Source organism: Podarcis melisellensis, assembly GCF_964234715.1.
Source record: "Podarcis melisellensis genome assembly, chromosome: 17".
Taxonomy (NCBI): Eukaryota; Metazoa; Chordata; class Lepidosauria; order Squamata; family Lacertidae; genus Podarcis; species Podarcis melisellensis.
In genome coordinates, this window is record NC_138534.1 from 31,945,409 (window position 1) to 31,968,434 (window position 23,026).

General features: G+C 45.8%; 1 protein-coding gene across 3 annotated transcripts in view; it reads left to right on the plus strand.

Annotated features, from left to right (window-relative positions):
• Positions 1-16,022, plus strand: part of CLCN1 (chloride voltage-gated channel 1) — a 110,058-nt gene extending 94,036 nt beyond the window's left edge. For all 3 annotated transcript variants that reach the window (XM_081893894.1, XM_081893893.1, XM_081893892.1), the window contains exons 16-23: positions 208-341; positions 3,232-3,449; positions 3,772-3,877; positions 5,227-5,312; positions 5,938-5,976; positions 8,140-8,244; positions 9,728-9,814; positions 10,843-16,022. In XM_081893894.1, the coding sequence (XP_081750020.1) occupies positions 208-341; positions 3,232-3,449; positions 3,772-3,877; positions 5,227-5,312; positions 5,938-5,976; positions 8,140-8,244; positions 9,728-9,814; positions 10,843-11,262 (1,195 nt within the window). In that variant the 3' untranslated portion in view covers positions 11,263-16,022. The remainder of the gene's footprint in view (positions 1-207; positions 342-3,231; positions 3,450-3,771; positions 3,878-5,226; positions 5,313-5,937; positions 5,977-8,139; positions 8,245-9,727; positions 9,815-10,842) is intronic.
• Positions 16,023-23,026: the final 7,004 nt, after the last annotated feature.

Sequence of the window (23,026 nt, forward strand, 5' to 3'; positions counted from 1 at the left end):
ATCTATATTTTCCTTGTCTGGATTTTACTACAATCTCATATGTAGCAGCTGCCGTGAGGATTCTTCAAGCAGAATACAATTGGTGGTGGTGGGTGGGTGGAAGGCTATTAACTAACTAGCTGACAAATTAGTTAATTAAGCCACCACCTCTTTTTTCTTTAAGTTACTCATTTTCTTCCCTTTGATTTTAACTTCTGCCCACTTAAGCAAATACAATATCTTTGTGGAGGATATTATGGTGTGCGACGTGAAATTCATCTCCTCCAACTGCAAATACCGGGACCTGCAGGATGCTCTTGAGCACACCACTGTCAAGACCTTTCCTCTCGTGGATTCACCAGGTGAGATGGATGAGAGACCAGACCCACTGATGAGTTCAGAGGTAGCTCACATCCGTCCCCCCCCCCCTGCCCACCAAAGTTTCCAAGCACTTTGGTGCTCAGCAAACCCTAAGAACTGAATTCCTGATCAGTTCCTTGGCATGATAACATATTGTTGGTGGGCAGCGGAAAACTCAATTAGCACTAAGCCAAACTATCCACATGGTTTCATTCTCACTTTTTGTTTAAACACAACTCTGGTTTTCATTGGATTATTATTTTTGATCCCCTGTTACTATTTTATTTATTTTGGGGGACATGGCCTGAAGAAGACTTGTGATCTGATGAAATGAATTCTTGGCTCAACCCTTTGTTTACCAATAAACGTCTGTCTTGTCTCTTTACATGTGTTTTCTGTAGACAAATAACATCTAGTTTTTGTTAAAGTATGTGCTATTTTGTTTCTCTTTGCTTTTAATATTCAAACCATTTACGTTCCATGATAGTACTTTCAAATCCATCCTTTCTCCTCTTTACTCTTCCCCTACCATCCTCCTATATTCTAACTTTAACTTTTTACCCTCTTTACTTTTATAACTTCTTCTCCTCTTATCCCTCCCTCCCTCCTTCTCCCTTCCTCCTTATTTCCTGCTTTCTCTGCCTATCTCCTCTCCTTCTGCACTTTCTTCTCTTTCGCCCTCTTCCACCTCTTCCTGTTGATGTTCTACTAATTCTCCAAAGTCTTTTCAGTATTTGCTCATGAATGGTTTCCCAAGCTAGTCCTAGAGGGCCAAGACTTTCCCAAGTCTAGTTTCTAGGTTCTACGCCTCCAGGGTGAAACTGTCTTGAAAATAATCTACGTGTATTTTCTGGTCTTGAAACAGTAAAAATCCCACCGCAACTGGTCTCAGGTCTACTAAAAAAAATCCTGCCAGAACTGGTCTCAGGTCTACTAAAAAAACAACAACCAACCCTGAACACCTGCCTAATAATAAGTTATGTGAATGCCTTTGTCACTTCTGATGCCTTGTACAATTCTGTGAGTTATGACTGGTGGAGAGGGTTGAGGAATCTGCTCAGAGAACTTGGCAGGAGAAGAGGGAAACTGCAACAGAAGGCATGAACAGCAGGAATTGGCCACCAACCACTTGGCTCGGTGGACCGGTGCTTTCTGTGGAAGAGGAGGCTTCAACAGGCTGGTGTCAGATACAGAGTGGGCTCAACTGCTGCTGCTCTGTGTGAAAACCTCATACTGTTTGTGAAGAAGGAGGAGGCACAGGAGAAAAACGAGTATATTTCTAGAGGGACAGCAGTGTGGTTAGGCATGTGTTTGAGAGCTAGGATGAGAGCCAGAAGCAGGTTGTTTGGCTGCAACGAGCTCTGACTAAGAAAACCAGAACCTTGCAGAACTTCCCAAGTGGAAAATTATACCACCACATACTGGCTCCGGACCAAAGATTTAAATAACCTTGGGCGCCACCTTTTCCTATCAAAAATGGCTTTGATTCTGTCAGGTCTCTAGGACAGCGTTTCCCAAACGTTCTACCTTCAGAGAACACTTTCTGCATCCAAGGGACTCCAGAAGTTTGCAGAGAGGATTCTGGGGCATGTTCTATGCAATACAGTTGCGTTCTTTTGCAGGAAACTGGCCAGAGCCCTGTTGAGTCTTCTCTTTTACCCCACATGAATGGAGAATGGGCCCGAGAGGCCTAGAATGCAACTAACACTTCTCTGCCACCACATATTGCAAAGGATGAAACCTAGTTAAGATAGGGAAGTTGTCTTTTATGAAAACATGTCTACTATTCCTGGTTTTCTCATCGAGGAGCCAAATATAAGCTTCCAAGAGACTCTAGAGCTCCTCTGAACACAGTATTCTTTTTTCAAAAAGACTAGTGCTCTAGAACTTGCAGAGACCCTCCTTGAAGTGGCATTCCTAGAGATACTAAGTGGAGACTTCTCTGCCTTTGAGTCTACATAGAACTAGCCTGTTGCAGAGGGTGGGTGGGTGGGTGGGGACTAGAGTATGATCCAGCCTTTACAGCAGTAGCAGCCAACTTTGAGCTCTCCCCATGTTTGACTAAAGTTTTCACTATCCCTGGTTGTACTTGGGCTGATGAGACTGGCAGTTTGACCATGCTGGCAATCTCTGCTTCAGTGGCACCTTGTTTGCTGCATGACTAGAACCTGCTTCTTGGTCTTTCTACACAAAATGCATATCAGGACCCATGGCTCATTCTAGAGAGACCTTGTCTTCCTCATATGGGTTTGACGGCAGCAGCAGAGGAAGCCACCTAGGTGCCTGGGGTGGTGTGAGCCGCCCATAGGAGTGGGGCGCACCACAGGGCCTCCAGAGTCTTCCTGCCTTTTCCCACTCAGCTGTCCTAAAACTGGGGGGGGGGGGAGGCAGCGGGCAGACCATTTGGGCAGCGCGGAGCCTGCGTGCACCCAAGCCACCACATCTCTCCTAGGAGAAACGCGTGGCTCGGGCACGCTGCAGCCCTGCAGTGAGTGCCGCCTGGCATTTTGTCACTCCCCTCAGTGGTGACACCCAGGGTGGTCCACACCCACCTTCCTCCGCCCCTGTTTGACGGTCCAGTTGACTCAGCAGCCAACTTGGGGCCTTCCTCTTTTGATAATCCCTGTGGTTTAGACAACTAGCTGCCAGGCCACATGTGTGCTGGTCTGGATCTGTACTGATAAAAAAAAACACGCTATAGGAAAAAAAACGCTATAAAAGCTCTCAAAGCAAAATTCCATTGGTGACGGATCACTGCTCTACAGAGCACATGTACATGTTTATAACATAGTTATAATGATATAATTGACAAGTGTAGCTGAGTCCCTGGGAAAAGGGAAGAAAGCCCTACTTGGCCTTACCTGCTTTCATTCTTTCCCTCTCCTCCTGTAGAGTCCATGATCCTGCTGGGCTCTGTGGAGCGGCCAGAGCTCCAGGCCCTTCTGCTCAGGCACCTCAGCACTGAGCGCCGTCTGCGCTTGGCCAGGGAAACACAGCAGCAGAAAATGGCCGAGACACCATATGATGGGCACAGGTGGAAGCACGAATCGTTTGCTTTTGTGGATGAGGATGAGGATGAAGAGGAGAAGCCCGAGGTAGTGAAGGAAAAGGTGAGGAACAGAGCCCAAGAGGAGAGTGAAAGAAGGAACAGGAGTGGGAAGAAGGAAAAGGGGAGAAAACAAGAGTAGCATTGTTATAAGAAGATGAGATTTGGACCTGGAAGTCTCTGGTTAAAATCTCACCTGTTGAGAATTCACTCATGGGGAACCTTCTCATTCAACATCAGTCCTACTTTGTAATGTATGTTTGGAGAGATTAATGCAGAGATTGCTGCAATAATGTAGGCAAAGAATATTTGGGAAAGTTGCAAAATAGATGGAAAATATTTCAAGTTAAATCCTGGTCCTTGTTTTGCTCACCTTTCTCCTGCAGCTTCCACAACAGCCTGCTTTCATCAGCAGTTTCTCAGAACCACCCAATGGCCCAGTGGCTCCTCACAAGCCGTTGCCAGAGTCACCAACCCCTCAGGAAACTCCAGGTACAGAAATACATACCCTGTTGTCTTGGGGTGGGACAGAAGAGTGTAAGAGGAGTCTGCAGGATGAGGCCAGTGGCCCATGTAGTCCAGCATCCTGTTCTCACAGGGACCAACCATATAGCTACGGGGAACCAAGCAAGCCAGACCCAAACACAAGAGCCCTCTCCCCTTCTGTGGTTTTCAGCAACTGGTGACTTTGTCTAATCTTCTTTTAAAACCCTCAAAGCTGGTGGCCATTCCAGTCAGCACTTGGAAGCTTGACTGCCCTTGCCCGTCTGTTCTGTGGGAAATGGGAGGGGAATAGAGACCGCAAGTGTGATGCTACAGAGTGGATCACGAGTCCCGTCATCAACTCATCTTTGCTCACTTGGAGGAAAACAGGAGTGAAGATACAGGAAGCCCCATAGTTTGGTCACCTCTCCTGCCCAGGCTTCCCTTCATGCTGCTACATGATTTCTGTTGTTTCACAAATTCAGTCATGTTGCTTCCTATCCTCTTTCTTTGATAATCCCTGTGGTTTAGACAACTAGCTGCCAGGCCACATGTTTGCTGGGCTGGATCTGTACTAATTAAAATACAACGCTATAGGAAAAAAACGCTATAAAAGCTCTCAATGCAAAATTCCATTGGTGACGGATCACTGCTCTACAGAGCCATCTGGTGTATATGTTTATAACATAGTTATAATGATATAATTGACAAGTGTAGCTGAGTCCCTGGGGAAAGGGAAGAAAGCCCTACCCCCTTTCTTAGCTGAGGTGTTATGGAAATTCCACCCCAGTATACATCAACCCCAAGCACAACGCTTTTCACAAATTCAGTTGTTGTGAGCCACCAGGTGTTGAGTCATCAGGGGATGTTCACCCTTGTGTGAACAAGCCTTTATTGTCCTACTGTAGGGAACATCTGACATTATTTTCTGCAATGGCTTGTGCAATTTCTTTGCCCCGTCAGAAATAAAAGAGAATTGGCCAAGCTCTCTCAAGTTAGCATTCGGTAACTGTGTACATTTGTTTGTTGGTCTAGATCAGGGGTAGGTAACCTAAGGCCCGTGGGCCGGATGCAGCCCAATCGCCTTCTGAATCTGGCCCACAGATGGTCTGGGAGTCAGCGTGATTTTAGAATGTGTCCTTTTATTTAAAATGCATCTCTGGGTTATTTGTGGGGCCTGCCTGGTGTTTCTACATGAGTAGAATGTGTGCTTTTATTTAAAATACAACTCTGGGTTATTTGTGGGGCATAGGAATTATATATATAGTCCGGCCCATCTGAGGTTGCTGACCCCTGGTCTAGATTATGGAGTAGGTAGAGGGACCACACATTCCTTCCTCTGGTCTTACTTCCCACAGGACGGAGATTCTGGCGCTTGAGGAGACTGATGCGGTACCTCCTGTGCCTTTACCACCCTCCACACCAGGAAGAGATGGCTGAGCAGGTGAGGAGGCCTTTGTGCCTGACTGGAAAGCAGGGGCTGCTGGCTTCTAAGACAGGAGCATTTGTTGGGTTGAAAATGGAAAAGGATAGTAATGTGATGTAATGTAATGAGGGAGATGACACCTCAAAATGACGAACTGGAGTATGACCAAAATGGCAGCAGGTGGGGGAAGCCTTTTAAAACATTTGATTGGCATAAAACTGCCTTTTGGTCCCTATTGTGTTTCTTCTGTTTTGCTTTTGTACTATTGGATTGCAGACAGTTTCACCTCACAGGTATATAATTTGCATTTTGGGCTTTATATCTGTGTTGGGGCCTTTGTGCCGTTATATCCAGGTGGGTGGGACGGGCACTATTTATTTGTTTGTTATGTCACAAAATAAAAAAGAACGTAACCATAAAACATTGAAAACATTTAAAAATAAATAAATAAATCCTTGATGACCTAAAACCGGATTAAAACTCACATCAACATTCTAGATATTTGTACTATGTAAAGAAAATGAATAAAAATAAGAAAACCCGGAGGCTTATTAAGGAAGATACTGCATTTCTCCTATCCTGAGAAACTGATGTGTATTCAATACTTGATCTAATCTTGGGATTTATTTTCTGTTCCCACCAGGAGTCCCCAGAGTTTGAAGACCCAATGAAGCCAGAAGAGGTATGTTTTGACCCATAAGAGAGGGGCAGAGGGGTGGGGAGAACTGACCAGGCTGCCATCCCCATGTCAGGAGATGCCATGGACCAATCATGGGATTGCTTTGGAAAGAAATGGCAAGATTTGCCCCCTTTCTCAGTTGGCAAGAAGTTGGGGCTTTTGTGCTTTACACAGCAATGAACAGTAAGCAGCTTCCTGTCCCAGGTAGCTTACAATCTAAAATGTAACCTAGAGAGAGGAAGATGGAGGGGAAAGTAGGAGGTCACATATATGCATTCAGGTCAGCTACACATATTGAAGCTTCTGCTCTGCCTCTAAAGCAGAATTCTTTGAGGTGGGAAATGTGTTTTAAAGGCAAACTGCGTAAATGATGGAATACGCTAAAATGGCAAAGTTAACTGAAAGACTTCGAGATAAGGACAATAGAGACTTTAAGAAAGATTGGGAACCATTTATGTTACACCTACGGAAACAATGCGGTAAAATGGACTCACTAGTAGATTTAAATTAAACACTTACAATTACCAAGTTAGATACAGAAAATATAACAACAACAAGAACAACAAGAACAACAATTTATTATTTATACCCCGCCCATCTGGCTGGGTTTCTCCAGCCACTGTGGGCGGCTTCCAACAGAATATTAAAATACAATAACCTATTAAACATTAAAAGCTTCCCTAATAACAATGATGTTGAAATATCAAGAGAACAATAATAACTATTTTAAAGACTTTTAAAGTTAGAATACCAAACAAGCAGGAGAAATTAATATGTAAGAAACAGAAGAGGGAGTTGAGGGAAGTCACGAGGGGTGGGGGAGATTTGGGAATAGTATTTTTTCTTTTCTTTTTCTGATACATTGATGATAAAATTATGTAAATTTTAATAAAAAATATTTAAAAATAAATAAAAAGGTAAATTGCGTACGCAGCCCTAGATGTGAACTAAGAGAACTGTCTCAGATATTTTTGGGTGAGTGGATTCTAAGAGAGATTGTCAGCAAGGTTTAGGGTGACAGATCCTTTCAAAATTAATTTGCAAAAAAGGAAATGAAACTATTTTAATCTGTGTTGCTTCTTAAACCCCATCAGTCCCACATAGCCATGAACAGGATTGCAGCCTAGAACATTAACTCTTCATTCGTGCGCCAATAATGTCCTAAGAGAAGGCTCTATAACAAATCAAATCAAATCTTTATTATGGTCATAGACCAGCTTAGGGTCTATAACTTCTCTCATTGTTTGCTGAAGTGGCATATTGGTGAGGACACAAGGTCTAAATTGCTACTTTGATTTCTAGTCTGACCCAGGACAAACTTGAACATTTCCCCCCTCAAAAGAATTCTGGTGGGAACTGTAGTTTATCCCTCATAGAGCTACAATTCCCCGTAATCCGTAACAAATTGCAGTGCTCAGAATTCAAGGCAGGAAGAGTGCTTCAGATATGAAACTTATTCGTTTAAGTGAAAACTCTCTTAAGGCAAATCTTTTAAAATGTAGTATAAGCACCAACAACTGGGAAACACTGGCCTGAGAGTGCTCCAACTGGAGAACAGCCTTTACCAAAGGTGTCATGGGCTTTGAAGACACTCAAAGTCAGGACAAAAGGGAGAAACGTGCTAAGAGGAAGGCACACTTGGCAAACCCTCAACTCCCACCCGGAAACCTGTGTTCCCACTGTGGATGGACATCTGGAACCAGAATTGGCCCCCACAGTCACTTACGGACTCACTGTTAAGACCGTGTTTATGGAAGACAATTTTACTCGGCTACGAGTGATCTCCAAAGAAGAATTAGTTTCAGTAGGGGATGAGGAGTAATGAGTTAAACCCATAGACTTTATGGAGAAGATTGGCTGGAAAGAGGGAAAGTTGTTCTGACAAGGAGTTCCAAGCACAACAGGCAACAAGGACGAAAGGGGTAGGAGAGGCTTGCAAGGAAGACAGGAAATAAGGAGAACTTAATCCCCACTAGAAATGGCTGCAGGCAGGCTTCCAGGGCACTAAGTGCAGGAAACATTGTTTGAGGAAGCTGCCTGAAATGGCCCAAGGAAGGTAGAGTATATATTGTCTATGGGATATGGGTGCTGGCGGCGGCAGCAGCAGCAGCCTGGGAAAAGATAGGAGTGCAACCTGTGTGTGTGAATGCATCTTTCCTGTGTCAGATAGAAGCTTGGGAGCAGGAGGAGCTAGAGAAAAACGTGTGCTTCAACAGCTGCCGCATAGACCCCTCACCCTTTCAGCTGGTGGAGAGGACATCCCTGCACAAGGTGAGTGTCGCTGCCCTGTCCCTTTCCGTCTTCCACCGCCCTCTTTGGCCAGCCCCCACAGTCCCCAGCCCTCCTCTTGCTTTCCAATCTTGTCTACTCCCCCCCCCTGACTCTTGGTCAAAACTGTATTTCATAGTCACAAAGCCAAGAATTGCTGAGATTGGGGTTACTTGCTGCTACTTTTTCACATATGCAAGAGACAAACAGCGTGGGGGGTGCAGGGGGGGCCGGCCGCACCGGGCGCAACATCTGGGGGTTAGGGTTAGCGGGCGCAAATCCACGGGTTAGGGGGTGCAAATTACTTGCCTTGCCCCGGGTGGTGACAACCCACGCTACGCCACTGCTCAGACCTTCCTGTTGTAGGGCCTATGCCATGATTTTACAGACACAAAGCCATGTCTCCATGCCTCATCCGTTCTCCTCCCTTTCCACCTCCCCTGGAATGCACAGCCATTCCTGACCATAAGCTGGACAACTTGTGATTCCTAAGTGGAGCACAGCTATCATCAACTGTCTACTGTGAGCTGCCAGGTACCATATTTTTTGCTCTATAGGACGCACAAGACCACAAGACGCACCTAGTTTTGGGATGAGGAAAACAAGAAAAAAATATTCTGAATCTCAGAAGCCAGAACAGCAAGAGGGATTGCTGCGCAGTGAAAGCAGCAATCCCTCTTGCTGTTCTGGCTTCTGGGATAGCTGCGCAGCCTGCATTCGCTCCATAAGACGCATACACATTTCCCCTTACTTTTTAGGAGGGAAAAAGTGAGTCTTATAGAGCAAAAAATACGGTATTTGAGAACTTAAGGGTTTTTCTAGTTTCACGTGAGCTCCATAAACGAGGTTTGTTCAGTGCTATTTTTCTAGAAAAATAGGTGCCGGAACTCACCATGAACTCCTCTCTCATTCTCATAGAATGGCAATGGCACCCACCTGAGAGTTTCAATGAGTTCCCCTGAAAAAAGCCCTGGGTTTGTTGAAACTTTGGTGGGTCACCCAACTTGTGTGGTGCCATTTGTCTGTTTATGCTGCTTGGAATTATGGGGGAGGTGGGGCAGAAACAAAAGGTTCTCAAGCCCCTGACAAGCCAACACCTGGCAGTGACCTGGGTTGAGCTTGGAGGGTCACATGAAGTACAGAACTGCTCATCAGGTTCATTCAGACAAAAACATAATCTGTAATTCAGTTTCTGTAGTTATGGTTCTTACGCTACATGAATTTCAGTGTGTTATGCTTAATACCAGTGGACTTGCCACAATTTCTTCTCAACACCAACAAAACATTACAGTAGGTGGGATCTGCACCATTAATGGTTCAGGTCCAAGTACGAAGATTTCATCTCTTGGCTTTGCCGAATTTTCTCTTCTGGACTTGGGTGCAACAAAATCCACCACGTGCGATTCAGATTCTCCATGAATCTACAATGACTGGCCTGTTCTCTTTTCTCACTGATAGAAACTGTCTTATCTCTCCCTTCGCACAGACACACACCTTGTTTTCATTGCTGGGACTCAGCCATGCCTATGTAACCAGTATGGGGAAGCTGAGAGGTGTGATTGCCCTGGAAGAGGTAAATTTAACTTTGCTACCTTTGTATTCCTTTGATCAGTCTCAGATAGTCATTGCATTGTCCAATGCCAGTTGGCTCTTGCCTAGAGGAGTAAAAGATTCAGCCACTACGATTCAAGGCAGACAAATAGTTTTAAAGAGAGGTATGATCAGGGCAGTCTTGCCATGTTTGTACATTAACACTGGTTTTATCCAGTGCTATTTTTCTAGAAACTCAGTTCCAGCGAGTTCCTGCTGGTTTTATCTCACAGTTGCCCCACTAATGGGATGTTAGCTTAGTGATGGTGCTGCTGATTTTTTATTAAAGGCTTCTAGGCCCTGCATGTATGGGTGCAGGTGGCGCTGTGGTCTAAACCCCTGAGCCTCTTGGGCTTGCCGATTAGAAGGTTGGTGGTTCAAATCCCTGTTACGGGGTGAGCTCCTGTTGCTCGGTCCCTGCTCCTACCAACCTAGCAGTTCAAAAGCACGCCCAAAAGTAGATAAATAGGTACCACTCTGGTGGGAAGGTAAACAGTGTTTCTGTGCGCTGCTCTGGTTTCGGTGTTCTGTTGCACCAGAAGCGGCTTAGTCATGCTGGCCACATGACCTGGAAAAACTGCCTGCGGACAAACGCCAGCTCCCTCAGCCTGTAAAGCGAGGTGAGTGCCGCAACCCCAGAGTGGTCCACGACTGGACTTAACTGTCAGGGGTCCTTTAACCTTTACCTTTATGCCCTGAGTAGAATTGTCATTGTCAGGGTTCCCTGGGATGACGCAAAGTCTGCTCAAACCACTGCTATCTGTGGTGTAGATATGGCTGAGTATTTCTATTGAGATTCCACAAATTGAGACTCAGCATCCTTTGCATGGATATTTTCTCATATTTTGATTCAAGATGGACTCATTTATAGCCATACCCACCCCCACCTGCCAAGGAGACATCAGGCACTCAGTGAATGTTGGCGGAGATTTCCAGGTCTCCTGAACAACTGTAGACTTGTTTCTTTGGTGGTGGTGGTGCATCTGTTCATTCCCTCTCTGTAACTCTCAGCTCCAGAAAGCGATTGAGGGCACCACAAGCTCTGGTGTTCGCCTTCGTCCTCCCCTGGCCAGCTTCCGTGACACTACCCAGACGGCGGGTGGCAAGGAGCAGGCCAAGTGGACTGCACAGATGTGGAGCAAGCACGATAGTGATGCAGCGGCAGCGGCGGCAGCAGCAGCAGCTCCCAGCAGTACCGCAGTAGACTCAGGGACAGAGAGCCCGGTAGCCCCTGGCTCTCCCTTCCCGCCACCCTCTCCTGCCCCCAGTGGAGGGAAGGCGGTGGTGCGCTCTGCCTCAGTGGCTGATATGGAACTGGAGGAACTGGAGCTTTCTGGCCCAGCTGCTGAGAACATCTCAGGCATCCTGAAGGACCTCAACCTGCGCCCCACAGACGTGTCTGAGGATGACGACGATGACGTGCCACTATAATTGTACAGAGGAGGCACCCGCCTTGCCCCTTCACCCAAGCTACTCCTGCCATACTTGCGCTTCAAGGAAAGGCCTGTGGGCAGCTTCTCTGGCACTAATGGATGGTAATTCGCACTGGAGAGCCTTGGCTACATCGGCTGACTCTTCCTTCTGCCACTATCAGTGGGGTGGGGTGTACTTTGATTACCATGCTGTGTTAGGCATTCCATAGGGCTCCATCCCCTGTGGAGAGATGGTCATGGCAGGCTGTGCAGAAACTTCTCTTTAGACTAAATGACACGGCCACCAACATTTTCCTCACCTTGCTTGATGAAATACGTAGCTTAGAGAGGAAGTAGACAAAGGATTTAACCCAGACTGGCTGTGGAAAGAATGCAACCCAGGTTGTCAACAGGCCCATAAGTGGGAAATTTATGGGAGGGTGCCCTTCCATTCGTGCTCCCGGAGTGAAACTGTCTCGTCTTTACCCCTTTGCACATCTCAGAAGCCCCTCTCCTGAGAATTGCAGCTTTAAGCCACATGTGGTTTTTGCTGCTTTTCTGGACCCATCCTTGTCCAATGTTCCCATCTGGAAATCACAACATTTTTCCAATATATCCCACTCAAGTGTGCGGCTCAGGTCAGGATGTGTTATGGAATTTAAAGGCCAAGCTCAGTATGTGTAGAGATGAGTATCTCTGCCACACCCGCTAGAGAAAAAGAAGGCAGCAGTAGGAAGGCAGAAAGCCAGTGTGGTGTAGTGGTTAAGAGCAGTAGTCTCGTAATCTGGGGAACCGAGTTCGCGTCTCCGCTCCTCCACATGCAGCTGCTGAGTGACCTTGGGCCAGTCACACTTCTTTAAAGTCTCTCAGCCTCACTCACCTCACAGAGTGTTTGTTGTGGGGGAGGAAGGGAAAGGAGAATGTTAACCGCTTTGAGACTCCTTAAAGGGAGTGAAAGGCGGGATATCAAATCCAAACTCTTCTTCTTCTTCAGCCTGATCACTTGTTTTGTATATTTCTTGGAGATGTGAAAATTAAATGAAGGAAAGACTCAGCGCCCTGACTCACTCTAGGAAATGTAACACAACCAGGGCTCTGTTTGCAGAAGTCTTTTAAAATCCTGCTTTGGGTTGCTGAGCGGGAAGAAGGGGAATTAATCTGGCTCCCTGAAACCCAATAAATTAGTGCCCCCACCTCAACCCCAGAAAATCTATTAATAAAAACAAATTCAGCCACCACTACCACCACATCTGCTGGATTAGAGAAATGAGCATATGCACAGCGCATTGCTCCCATATAGCTTCCCACCCAGCTAGGGAGACCTGTGCAGAAGCCTTCTCTGGCAAACATAATGGCTGCAGCTTTATCTGAACGCTGTAAGAAAATGATACAACCAGAAAGGGTAGTATTCTGAAGTTTTCTGATCATTAGCGAGGCGGAAGTTTGAACAAGGTAGCACATAGTCTTAAATGGTGTTTTTTTTTACGTTTTTATCATGACATGATGGACACTTATGCAAAGCAGTTGTCTTAATCACTAGAATTCCTGTGAAGAAACCAATGTGATAAGAGTCAGCAAGTGGAGGAAGAAACCGTTGCTGCTTCTATGAGCACATCTCTATTACAGTTGCCTATAGGCTTTCTACCAGTTTAACAGCCATGGCTTCTCCCCAAAACTTAAAGTTTGGCAAAGGTGCTGAACATTCTATTATGAACCATCTGCAATGACATTTCCTGGGAGAGAATGACGGCTGACCCTGTTTTAAGTGGGTAGTATCTAAAAGAGAGGAAAATGCCTGTCTCTTGAGCTTGCCATTAAAAACACAGTTTTGTCCTAGCTGTGTCTTCCAATCCTGCACTCCAGTTCCCTCGCTGCTCCATTAGGGTGGGTGAATCAGTCAATTTTGGTTTCTCTTGGTTTCTCCTTTTTCCCGTGCTAATTTCAGTTCACCACATCAGTTTCTTTCTTTTTTAAAAAATAATAAAGCCCTTGTTAAAATTCATCAACACTTTAGGGCCAATTTCTAATGTACACACATTTTTGTATGCAATTTTCCCTAATGCAATGCGTTTTGTACATTAGGGTTAGCATTTTTGTGGACGCTTCTACACCAGTATATGCTGTCTGTGCAATGTCAAAATCTGGCACCTTCCGTTGGACTTCGCAGCTGCGGCACCCCAAAAACTCTGCACCTGAACTGGTTGTGCTCCCCTAGATCTGCCTTTGCTCAACCCTCAAATGCCTCCACGCAGCTTCGCCAAAGCTCCTCAGCCACTGTCTGTGAAGTGGTCTCAGTTGTTCCTGCTCCTACTCCTGAGCAAGCCTTGGCTTACCAGAGAGGAGGATCTGCACTGGCATTTCTTGCACATGCAGGGGAATACCACCTGGAGGAGTAAAGTGCCTGCCCTGCCTATGTGAAATTGATGACATGCAATGTTTACCGTTTTTAGAATTCTCCAGTCCTCTTGGACAGTTCCATGGGGAAATAAAAACAAAGTTATTACAAGCAGAAATCACCAGCCCGAAAGCTGTCTCATACACATGGAGAAAACACTGGAAAGGACATTTATGTATACACTCATGTGATGGTAGTTTCTTAGGCTCAGAAATGGCCTAAGATGGTGTGTGGTGTGTGGGCATATTTTCAACAGCTGCATGCTACTTGGAAATTCAGTAACCACTAGGAAACAAATCACCTACTGAGTTTGTCTGCCATGCAGTTGTTAGGAGCCCTTCTGGGGAAAGATGGTGGCAATCCTGTCTGTGCTGGGTTTGGAAGCTAAGCTTGACATCAGGTGTCTACCTACCCCAACTCCATCAGAACTATTTTGGACAGCGTTTTGGTATAGCTTCCTGTCTTTTGCCAGCAATTCACCAGTTCTATTATACGAGCAGCATCTCAGTTCCCAGGGAGCTTGTGGCAAAACTGGATGCACTGAATCAGTATGCTCGGTCACAGACAAAATCCCCATGTGGTCAGGCCCAAGGGTGTACGTGCAGGATTAATGACAGGTCAGCTGCATCTTAACATTTAAGCAACCTGTTGGTGACACATTCACTGCTGTTAAAGAGGAGTGTGCATGGAATGGGGATTCTGACATATGCATTCATCACAAAAGGGATAGTGAAATAATAATAATAATAATAATAATAATAATAATAATAATAATAATAAAAAAACCTAAGGTTACCAGATTTTTTTCAATGAATCCGGGGACACTTTTCAACTTCAACGGATTTTGTACGGGGACTGATGTATAAATCTGGGGACTGTCCCCAGGAAACGGGGGTGTCTGGTACCCTTAAATTAACCTGGTTATTTAAACATGTGATTCTGGGCAGATTTCAAGGTTAGACAGTTCTGAGCTCTAGGCAGATTCCAAAATCTGTGGGGAAAGAGAAGCAGGTCTGCTGCCAAACGTGCTCATTTTGTTTGCCATCTGCATGCACTTCAGTGATCTGCAGAGTTTTCAACTGTGGATATGGAAGGCAAGAACTGCATAGTGCCTGCCAAGCGGTAAACATGGCACAGTGAGTCAACAGCAAAAACTATTTTTATTCCTCTTATACTTGCCTCTCATGTCTGCTGCACCTGTAGCCCTACCTTCAGCACCCTGCAAATCTGCCTTTAGAGGCCTAGTTCTTGAAGCAGTGAGCCTGCTTCTGGGCAGAACCCTTTCAGACTGCATGTGGAAGTTCATGTGTTTGAAAGCCCTAAATGGCCTCAGTCCAGTACAGTGGTACCTCGGGTTAAGTACTTAATTCGTTCCGGAGGTCCGTTCTTAACCTGAAACTGTTCTTAACCTGAAGCACCACTTTAGCTAATGGGGCCTCCTGTTGCTGCCATGCCACCGGAGCACGATTTCTGTTCTCATCTTGAAGCAAAGTTCTTAACCTGAGGTACTATTTCTGGATTAGCGGAGTCTGTAACCTGAAGTCTCTTTAACCTGAAGCGTATGTAACCCGAGGTATGACTATATCTGAAGGAGCGTCTCCACCTCCATCGGACGCTGAGGTCCAGCGCCGAGAGCCTTCTGGCGGTTCCCTCACTGCGAGAAGCCAAGTTACAGGGAACCAGGCAGAGGGCCTTCTCGGTAGTGGCGCCCACCTTGTGGAACGCCCTCCCACCAGATGTCAAAGAGAACAACAGCTACCAAACTTTTAGAAGACATTTGAAGGCAGCCCTGCTTAGGGAAGCTTTTAATGTTTGATGTATTGCTGTATTTTAATATTTGGTTGGAAGCCGCCCAGAGTGGCTGGGGCTGCCCAGCCAGATGGGTGGGGTATAAATAATAAATTATTATTATTATTATTATTATTATTATTATTATTATTATTATTATTAGAATTCTCCTCCATCCCAAAGTTCTTCTCGCATAGAAAACTCAGTGTCAGGCAGGTGTTACAGTCCAGATGCAGGGCTACTGCCACTGTAAGAATTAGGCCAGCATCTCAAACGCTGAGTCCTATGGGAATTTTGAAAGCTTTTGCAAGCTCCTAGTGGAAAGCTAAGACAAACCCACAGGCAGCTGCATATGTGCACACCTTGGGGAATAGTAACAATTTTGGCTTAGGCCCAGCTATATAAATGTGAGCCACCTTGAACATTTACAGCAGCACAGAGATCCATACAATAAATAAATAATTGTCAAAATATGCATCCGAGTTACGACGACACGTAGAAAATATATTTATTAATACATACAAATGTTAAGATACATATTCTGTGAACACAGTGACAGCACTTGGACGTTTTACGTAAAAAACAAAAACAAACAACCCCCAAACAGAATATGGCCTGGTTCTCATGGACAGCATCAGCCCATGTCTGTGTCGCAATGCTTTCAGCTGCAGGAGTGGGTGGGGACTTACAGAACTGAATGTCCCTCCATGTAGCATTTCCTAGGTAAAGCTATCGAGCACCCCTTTCTGAAGGGTCAGCAGTGTGAAATTGTACAGCCCAGACCCAGGTCATTAAGGTAGAAAGCAGGATTTAAAAAGAAACCAAAACATGACAGCAAGAATGTTGTGTATGTTACTTTTTGCTTGTATTTTGTGTGTGTCAACAAACATCTTCCCTACGTTTTGAAGGGTCTGGGATGTACCCATAGCTTTTTAGGTTGGCTTATTGGTTTCTAGGCCAACAATCTCAAGTGGTATATTATTATTATTGTGTCGGGGATACATAAAATGTCCAGTACCTGTCAAGCTGCGCTTCTTGGGAGTTGGTGGGGAAAAAATTCTTCTGATAATGGTCTTGCTCACATGTGTGGATGGAAGTGTCTTCACTGACAACACAGGTCTTGGTTAGCATGGAGGAGAAGTGTGCTTCTTGGAAGTTGCTGCTCTCTGTTTGCCTCTTGATCTTGGCTCTTAGAACTGTACTCCTCTTCTGGGTCATGCCACATGAGAGCCAGTGTGGTGTAGTGGTTAAGAGTGGTGGACTCGTAATCTGGTGAACCGGGTTCGCGTCCCCGCTCTTCCGCATGCAGCTGCTGGGTGACCTTGGGCTAGTCACACTTCTCTGAAGTCTCTCAGCCCCACTCACCTCACAGAGTGTTTGTTGTGGGGGAGGAAGGGAAAGGAGAATGTTAGCCGCTTTGAGACTCCTTAGGGTAGTGATAAAGCGGGATATCAAATCCAAACATTCTTTCATGGATCGATACCCCCATCCCCAATGTTTCATATATAAGGTGACTGTAATGGAATGTCATTCTGAGGCAGGGGAGAGGCCAGGGCAAGGAAGTTACAAGGCTGGTTGGGCCAGGCCAGGACCTCCACTGTCAAAAAGGCTGTTTTCTGGCAAACAGGTCATAATTACCTTTCATTAGTATCAGGCAGTGTCTGAGCATCATCTCCATCGATAGAAGGGGGAGCCCCAAAATGAAAATCCTAACGTCTAACCATGTATGTAAAGTTAAAGAACAGAAACATTAAACTTTGTCTTATTTTAAAATATACACTGCGTCGTCTGGCTGAATATACTACATCTTTTAGCTGCTTGGGTGCTCGGCCAATGCAAAGGCACAACCTAAGCCCCCAAAACATCCATCACTATAAACCAACCTTTCCTGACCGGGTGCTGATGGGATTTGTAGTCTCAAGCAGCTGGAGGGCACCAGGATGGGAACAGCTGCTGTAGATGCACTCGCTGTCAGAAATCGCAACCGTGAGTCCATTTCCCAGCCCGTTCCTCCTCCATAAAGTCTAGTGGGCGCTACCTCGGGTTATGCCATCATTATGTCCTTGCTATCTTTCCCACCACCCCCAACCCCATAATGAGCTTTTCTAGCGGCAGCTAGACTGGTGACTGGGAGTGGCCGCCGGTACTACATAACACCGGTCCTGAGAGATCTGCATTGGCTCCCAGTACGTTTCCGAGCACAATTCAAAGTGTTGGTGCTGATCTTTAAAGCCCTAAACAGCCTCGCCCAGTATACCTGAAGGAGCATCTCCACCCCCATTGTTCAGCCCAGACACTGAGGTCCAGCACCGAGGGCCTTCTGGCGGTTCCCTCATTGCAAGAAGTGAGGTTACAGGGAACCAGACAGAGGGCCTTCTCAGTAGTGGCACCCGCCCTCTGGAACACCCTCCCTTCAGATGTGAAGGAAATAAGCAGCTATCTTCTTTTTAAAAGACATCTGAAGGCAGCCCTGTTTAGGGAAGCTTTTAATATTTAATGTTGTATTGTTTTTAACACTTGATTGGAAGCCGCCCAGAGTGGGTGGGGTATAAATAAGAAATGATGGGTGGGGTATAAATAAGAAATTATTATTATAGAATCGTAGAGTCGGATGGGGCCACGAGGGTCATCTAGTCCAACCCCTCTCAATGCAGGACTCTTTCACCGAACGTGGGGCTTGAACCCACAACCCTGGGATTAAGAGTCTCGTGTTCTGCTGGCAGGGAAATGTGTGAAATTGTGACATGAACTAAGGCTAGTTCTACAGACCTTATGGAGGAGGGGAGAAACATGGCTGCCCTTTTGGGTGGCGTTTGCCGCCATTCGGTGACCTAGAGATGGCCAGTGTTCTGCTGGTCAAAAAGGTAGTAATATGTGCCAGACATGAACTGGGAATACCACAGTGCCCCTTTTCTAACTCAGTGGAGAAAAGCAATACTTTGTCTACACAAAACGAGAGATTTTGTGGAAGTGTGGGTGGGTGGGTTTTATTTCGTTGGCGCTTTTTCAGCTTTTTCCATCCTTTTCTCCTGCTCCCCGCTGTGACGTTGACATATGAGAGTAATGGAGGTGAAATAGTTAAACAGGTTACCCAATCAGAACCCAGGGGGTGGAGTCAGAGGGACTATAAAACCAGCTCTGGGAGGGGCGAAGGAAGGAGTTTGTTGGGAGTTGGGTGGTTGGTTGGAGTGGGAGTGGGAGTGAATTGGGATAGAGTTTGTGAGTAGGTTGAGTGTAGTGAAATAAGCTGAGTCAGGAACAGTTAGGGGCTAGGAAGACAAGTAAATATCTGAGAGGTGGTTTGGTGAGTGAGAGCAGGGAATGGAAGTTATAGGTCTGGTTAGGCACCCCATGTTTGTAATTGACCGATACTGTTTATGAAACCACACACTTGTTAAACTGCAATAAATAAACAAAAGTTTATGTTCCAGTTTAACCCTGACTGGACTCAGTATTGTACCAGGTAGGGCCTGGGTGGTGGCAGCGAGAAATAAAGTGGTGGCACAGGGATCAACAGACGGTGAAACGTCCGGGGACCCTGTGTGATCACCACACCCACCACCTCCCTTTCAGAATACGCTCAGTGCATCTGGTAAGACCTCCCGCACGGAAATAAAACACACTTCCACCAACCACAATGGCAAAACCACGTGCTGTTTAATAACAAGAACTTCACGAGGTTCATACATGCCCTTCCAGGCCATGTTCCCTTATCCTCGGTGGGTGTGAACCACAACCAGGCATGGTCGCCATATAATTTTTATATCTATTTGTATAGTTACATATATATATTTATATATATGGTATATATATATATATATTTATAGAAGATATAATTCTCATAAGTCACATTATCAAAACATGCGCAGAATAACCAGCAAAAAAGTTTCAAGCAAAGACATTTTGGAGCTGGAAGACCAAAGGCAAATCTGTTTTTTTTGTTTGTTGTTTGTTTGCTTGTCTGGTGGGGGGCTTCCCCCTCCCCTAGACAGAAGGGGTGTCGGTAGTGGTGAGAGGGTTACAACTGTAGACCCATGTCTTGTCCTGCTCTTCCCTATTACCCTCCTTTCTCCCTGAAAAGTCACAGACCTCAATAAATGTCATCCGTAAAGGATGGGAAGATTCTACGCTTCACCCCTTTTTCAGAAATTCAGAGCAGGAAAAGGACTTAGAGCTGCCCCTCTCCTCGTAATCTCCTGATGCAATTCATATATATATATGTTTAAAAAACCACCCAAACTTAACCCCCCAACCTTTGGTAACTTTTAAACGTGCTTTAGTAGATCAGTCCCCATTGCTCCCTTGCACACAACCCTTATAATCTGTAGTACCCCCCCCCCCGCCCACCCCTGAAAATAGCTGTTAAAAAAAAGAAAGAATTTGCTCATTGCAAAATTATTTTTGAGGCTCATTTTGTAGCTGGGAGGACCCCAAGGATTCCACCACTTCATGCACAGCACCAAATGAACCAGAGATAAATATTAAAGGACAGTAGCTTATATTCACAAAATTGTTTCTGTCTCACACATAGCATGGTTTCTGGAAACAACAGAAGGAATCGGAGCAAAGGTTGCTCAAATGGACTTTTGGACAAAACCCAGACGTAGGCGGTTGTAGACTTTAAGGAAAAGGCATTCTGGATCTGAAGAGATGCCTGCGGAAAAAGGGTTCGGGTAAGCCTGGCCTGGAACGTGTGGAAAGAAAGCGGAACCCATTTCAGAGAACACGGAAGCCCTTTTTCTTTCTTTTTAGCCCTGAAGGGATAACTCTGCATATGGACTCTACCACTTCAGGCTGCAACTGGGGTTCCACGCGACTGAACACTCTTACATACAAAAACTTCCTTGCACATGGAAAACCTATGTTGGGGAGAAGTCAAAGGTAGAACCCTTCACCCTCACATCTAGTACTCTATTTTGTCTGGAGGAGCGTTCAGACCAGAGTGGATTAAACACTTCCAGTGCTTTTCTTACTCTTTCTTTCTTTCTTTCTTTCTTTCTTTCTTTCTTTCTTTCTTTCTTTCTTTCTTTCTTTCTTTCTTTCTTTCTTTCTTTCCCTTCCTTCCTTCCTTCCTTCCTTCCTTCCTTCCTTCCTTCCTTCCTTCCTTCCTTCCTTCCTTCCTTCCTTCCTTCCTTCCTCTCTCTCTGTCTCCCCCCCCCACCATTTAACTCTGCCATGTCACTCCCTGCAGGGTCTTGAGTCCATGCAAGCATTGCAAGGAGAAAACAGCTGGAGGGAAACCAGTTTTGGGAGGAGAGGGTAGAAATACTTGCCTGTTTCCTTCTCACTTCAATCATTTCCCACTCCCATGGCTTTTATATGAATTGGTCTCAGCTTGCTTACAAGTCAAGGGTTGTGCCACCATTAAACAAAGAGCTCTCTCCTTGTATAGATGCAATAAAAACTTCTCCTCATGCTTTTTCTTTTTAGAAAACAGAAATAAGGTCTTGGGTAAGTGGATGTTCAGGAATAAGTATCCCTCTCTCCTGCATATGAAATTAAAGGAAGACCCAGAGCAAGGCTGCAGCAAAATATCTGGTACTGGAGATGATTTGATGCATGGAAAGGTGACATTCAGGTGGGAAACCGCTACAGAACTTCACTCCTTTTGCAACCAAATCACCTACCTCCATCTGCCGTCTTACCACCTATTTGTTACATGACCACAAAACCCTAAAATGAGGGCACCAGCTCAGCCACGGCTTGGCTACCTGAGACTCAGACTTCAATCTTATCAAAGTAACCAGAGAAAGGATGGTAAACAGAGGCACAAGCCAACATCCAACTTTCCCTTCCACAACAAACTGGTTTATGGGCCACAATGGCTGGTTGTACAACCCTTCTTGCTTTAGAGGCTGTCCAACAACTACAGAAAATTATTTTCACTCTAGGCCAGTCTAAGATAGGACTGCGTTGGGAAAAAAACCAAATGACACCCTCCCACTAACGTATCTTATTTATTTCTTTTCTTACACCTATACCCCTTCTTTCTTGTGTTCATCACTGAACACAAGGCATTATATTTGTGGTTCCCAGATAGCCTGGCATCCTGGCATTGCTCAGACCCAGACCTGTTTAGCTTCAACAAGGAGGTGGCTTCATGTGCTTTCAGACCATACCTGGAAACCCATAAAGTGCAATTCATTAAAACAGCACAAAACAAGCTCCATTGAAGCGTAGAAAAGCTTCCCAGAAACCACCCTGATCAGCTGTTTGGTAAGGGGGGAATAAACCAAGATGCCACCCTCTCCGTCCTGAATAGCAGCGTTTCCCAAACTTGGGCCTCTAGCTGTTTCTGGACTACAGTTCCCATCATCCCCAAACACTGGTCCTGCTAGCTGGGGCTTGTGGGAGTTGTAGTCCAACAACAGCTGGAGACCCAAGTTTGGGAAACACTGCTGAAGAGCATCATTAGCAATTGCTGGATGAACAGTGCCGGCAGTGGGAGTGGGATGGTTTCATTTCAGACCAGGCCAAACTTGAATATGTCCGTTGAAAAGAGGTGGAGTCCTTTTAGCCCTCCTTCCCCTTTGGGCACTGTGTTTGAGACTAAATGGGGATGCGGGTGGTGCTGTGGGTTAAACCACAGAGCCTAGGACTTGCCAATCAGAAGGTCGGCGGTTCGAATCCCCGCGACGGAGTGAGCTCCCGTTGCTTGGTCCCTGCACCTGCCAACCTAGCAGTTTGAAAGCATGTCAAAGTGCAAGTAGATAAATAGGTACTGCTCTGGCGGGAAGGTAAACGGTGTTTCCATGTGCTGCTCTGGTTCACCAGAAGCGGCTTAATCATGCTGGCCACATGACCTGGAAGCTGTACACCGGCTCCCTTAGCCAATAAAGCGAGATGAGTGCCGCAACCCCAGAGTCGGTCACGACTGGACCTAATGGTCAGGGGTCCCTTTACCTTACTTGAGACTAAATACATGCAGCCCTGTGAGCTGGATCAAGAGAGGAAACACAGAATCGCAGCACCTGCTTCTGCTCAAAGCCACTCAACCAGCTAACAAAGCCCTCTGTTGGGGTATTTATGCTGCACACAGAGAAAGCCTACATGGCTAGGGCAGGCTCCCTGTCATTGAAGTCCCCTCTTTAGCTTACAGAGGGGAAGCGGAGCAACACAAATGTGACAGAAGACAGCAGGGCCAACAAGGGCCCCTCTGCTCCCCCTGCAATTTGACCCACATGTGGGGTGAATGCCTGAACAGGGTTATCAAAGCCTATTAAACCCAGGCTATCCTGCCAAACACACTGAAACTGAAGCCACACATCTCAGCCTGAAATCTCTCTGTCTAAGCCATTATATTTCCGAGCTCATCGATCAGACATGGAAATTACCACGGCCTCGGTCTGCTTTATCTGAGGGCAAGCTGTCAAAGAAACTAGTGCAATGTACCAGTTAAGAGAATGTGCTGCAATTTGGGAAGCTCTGGGTTCAATTATCTCTGTCATGAAATCCTAGGGCAGGCCATAGCTTAGGAGATAAAAGGCCCCGGGTTCCATTTTGAGCATCGCCAAGTAGGGTGAGGATGCCATCTTGAGAGAGCCACTGTGAGTGCAGACGATACGGAGTAAAATAGATCAATGTTATGACTCTGCTTTCT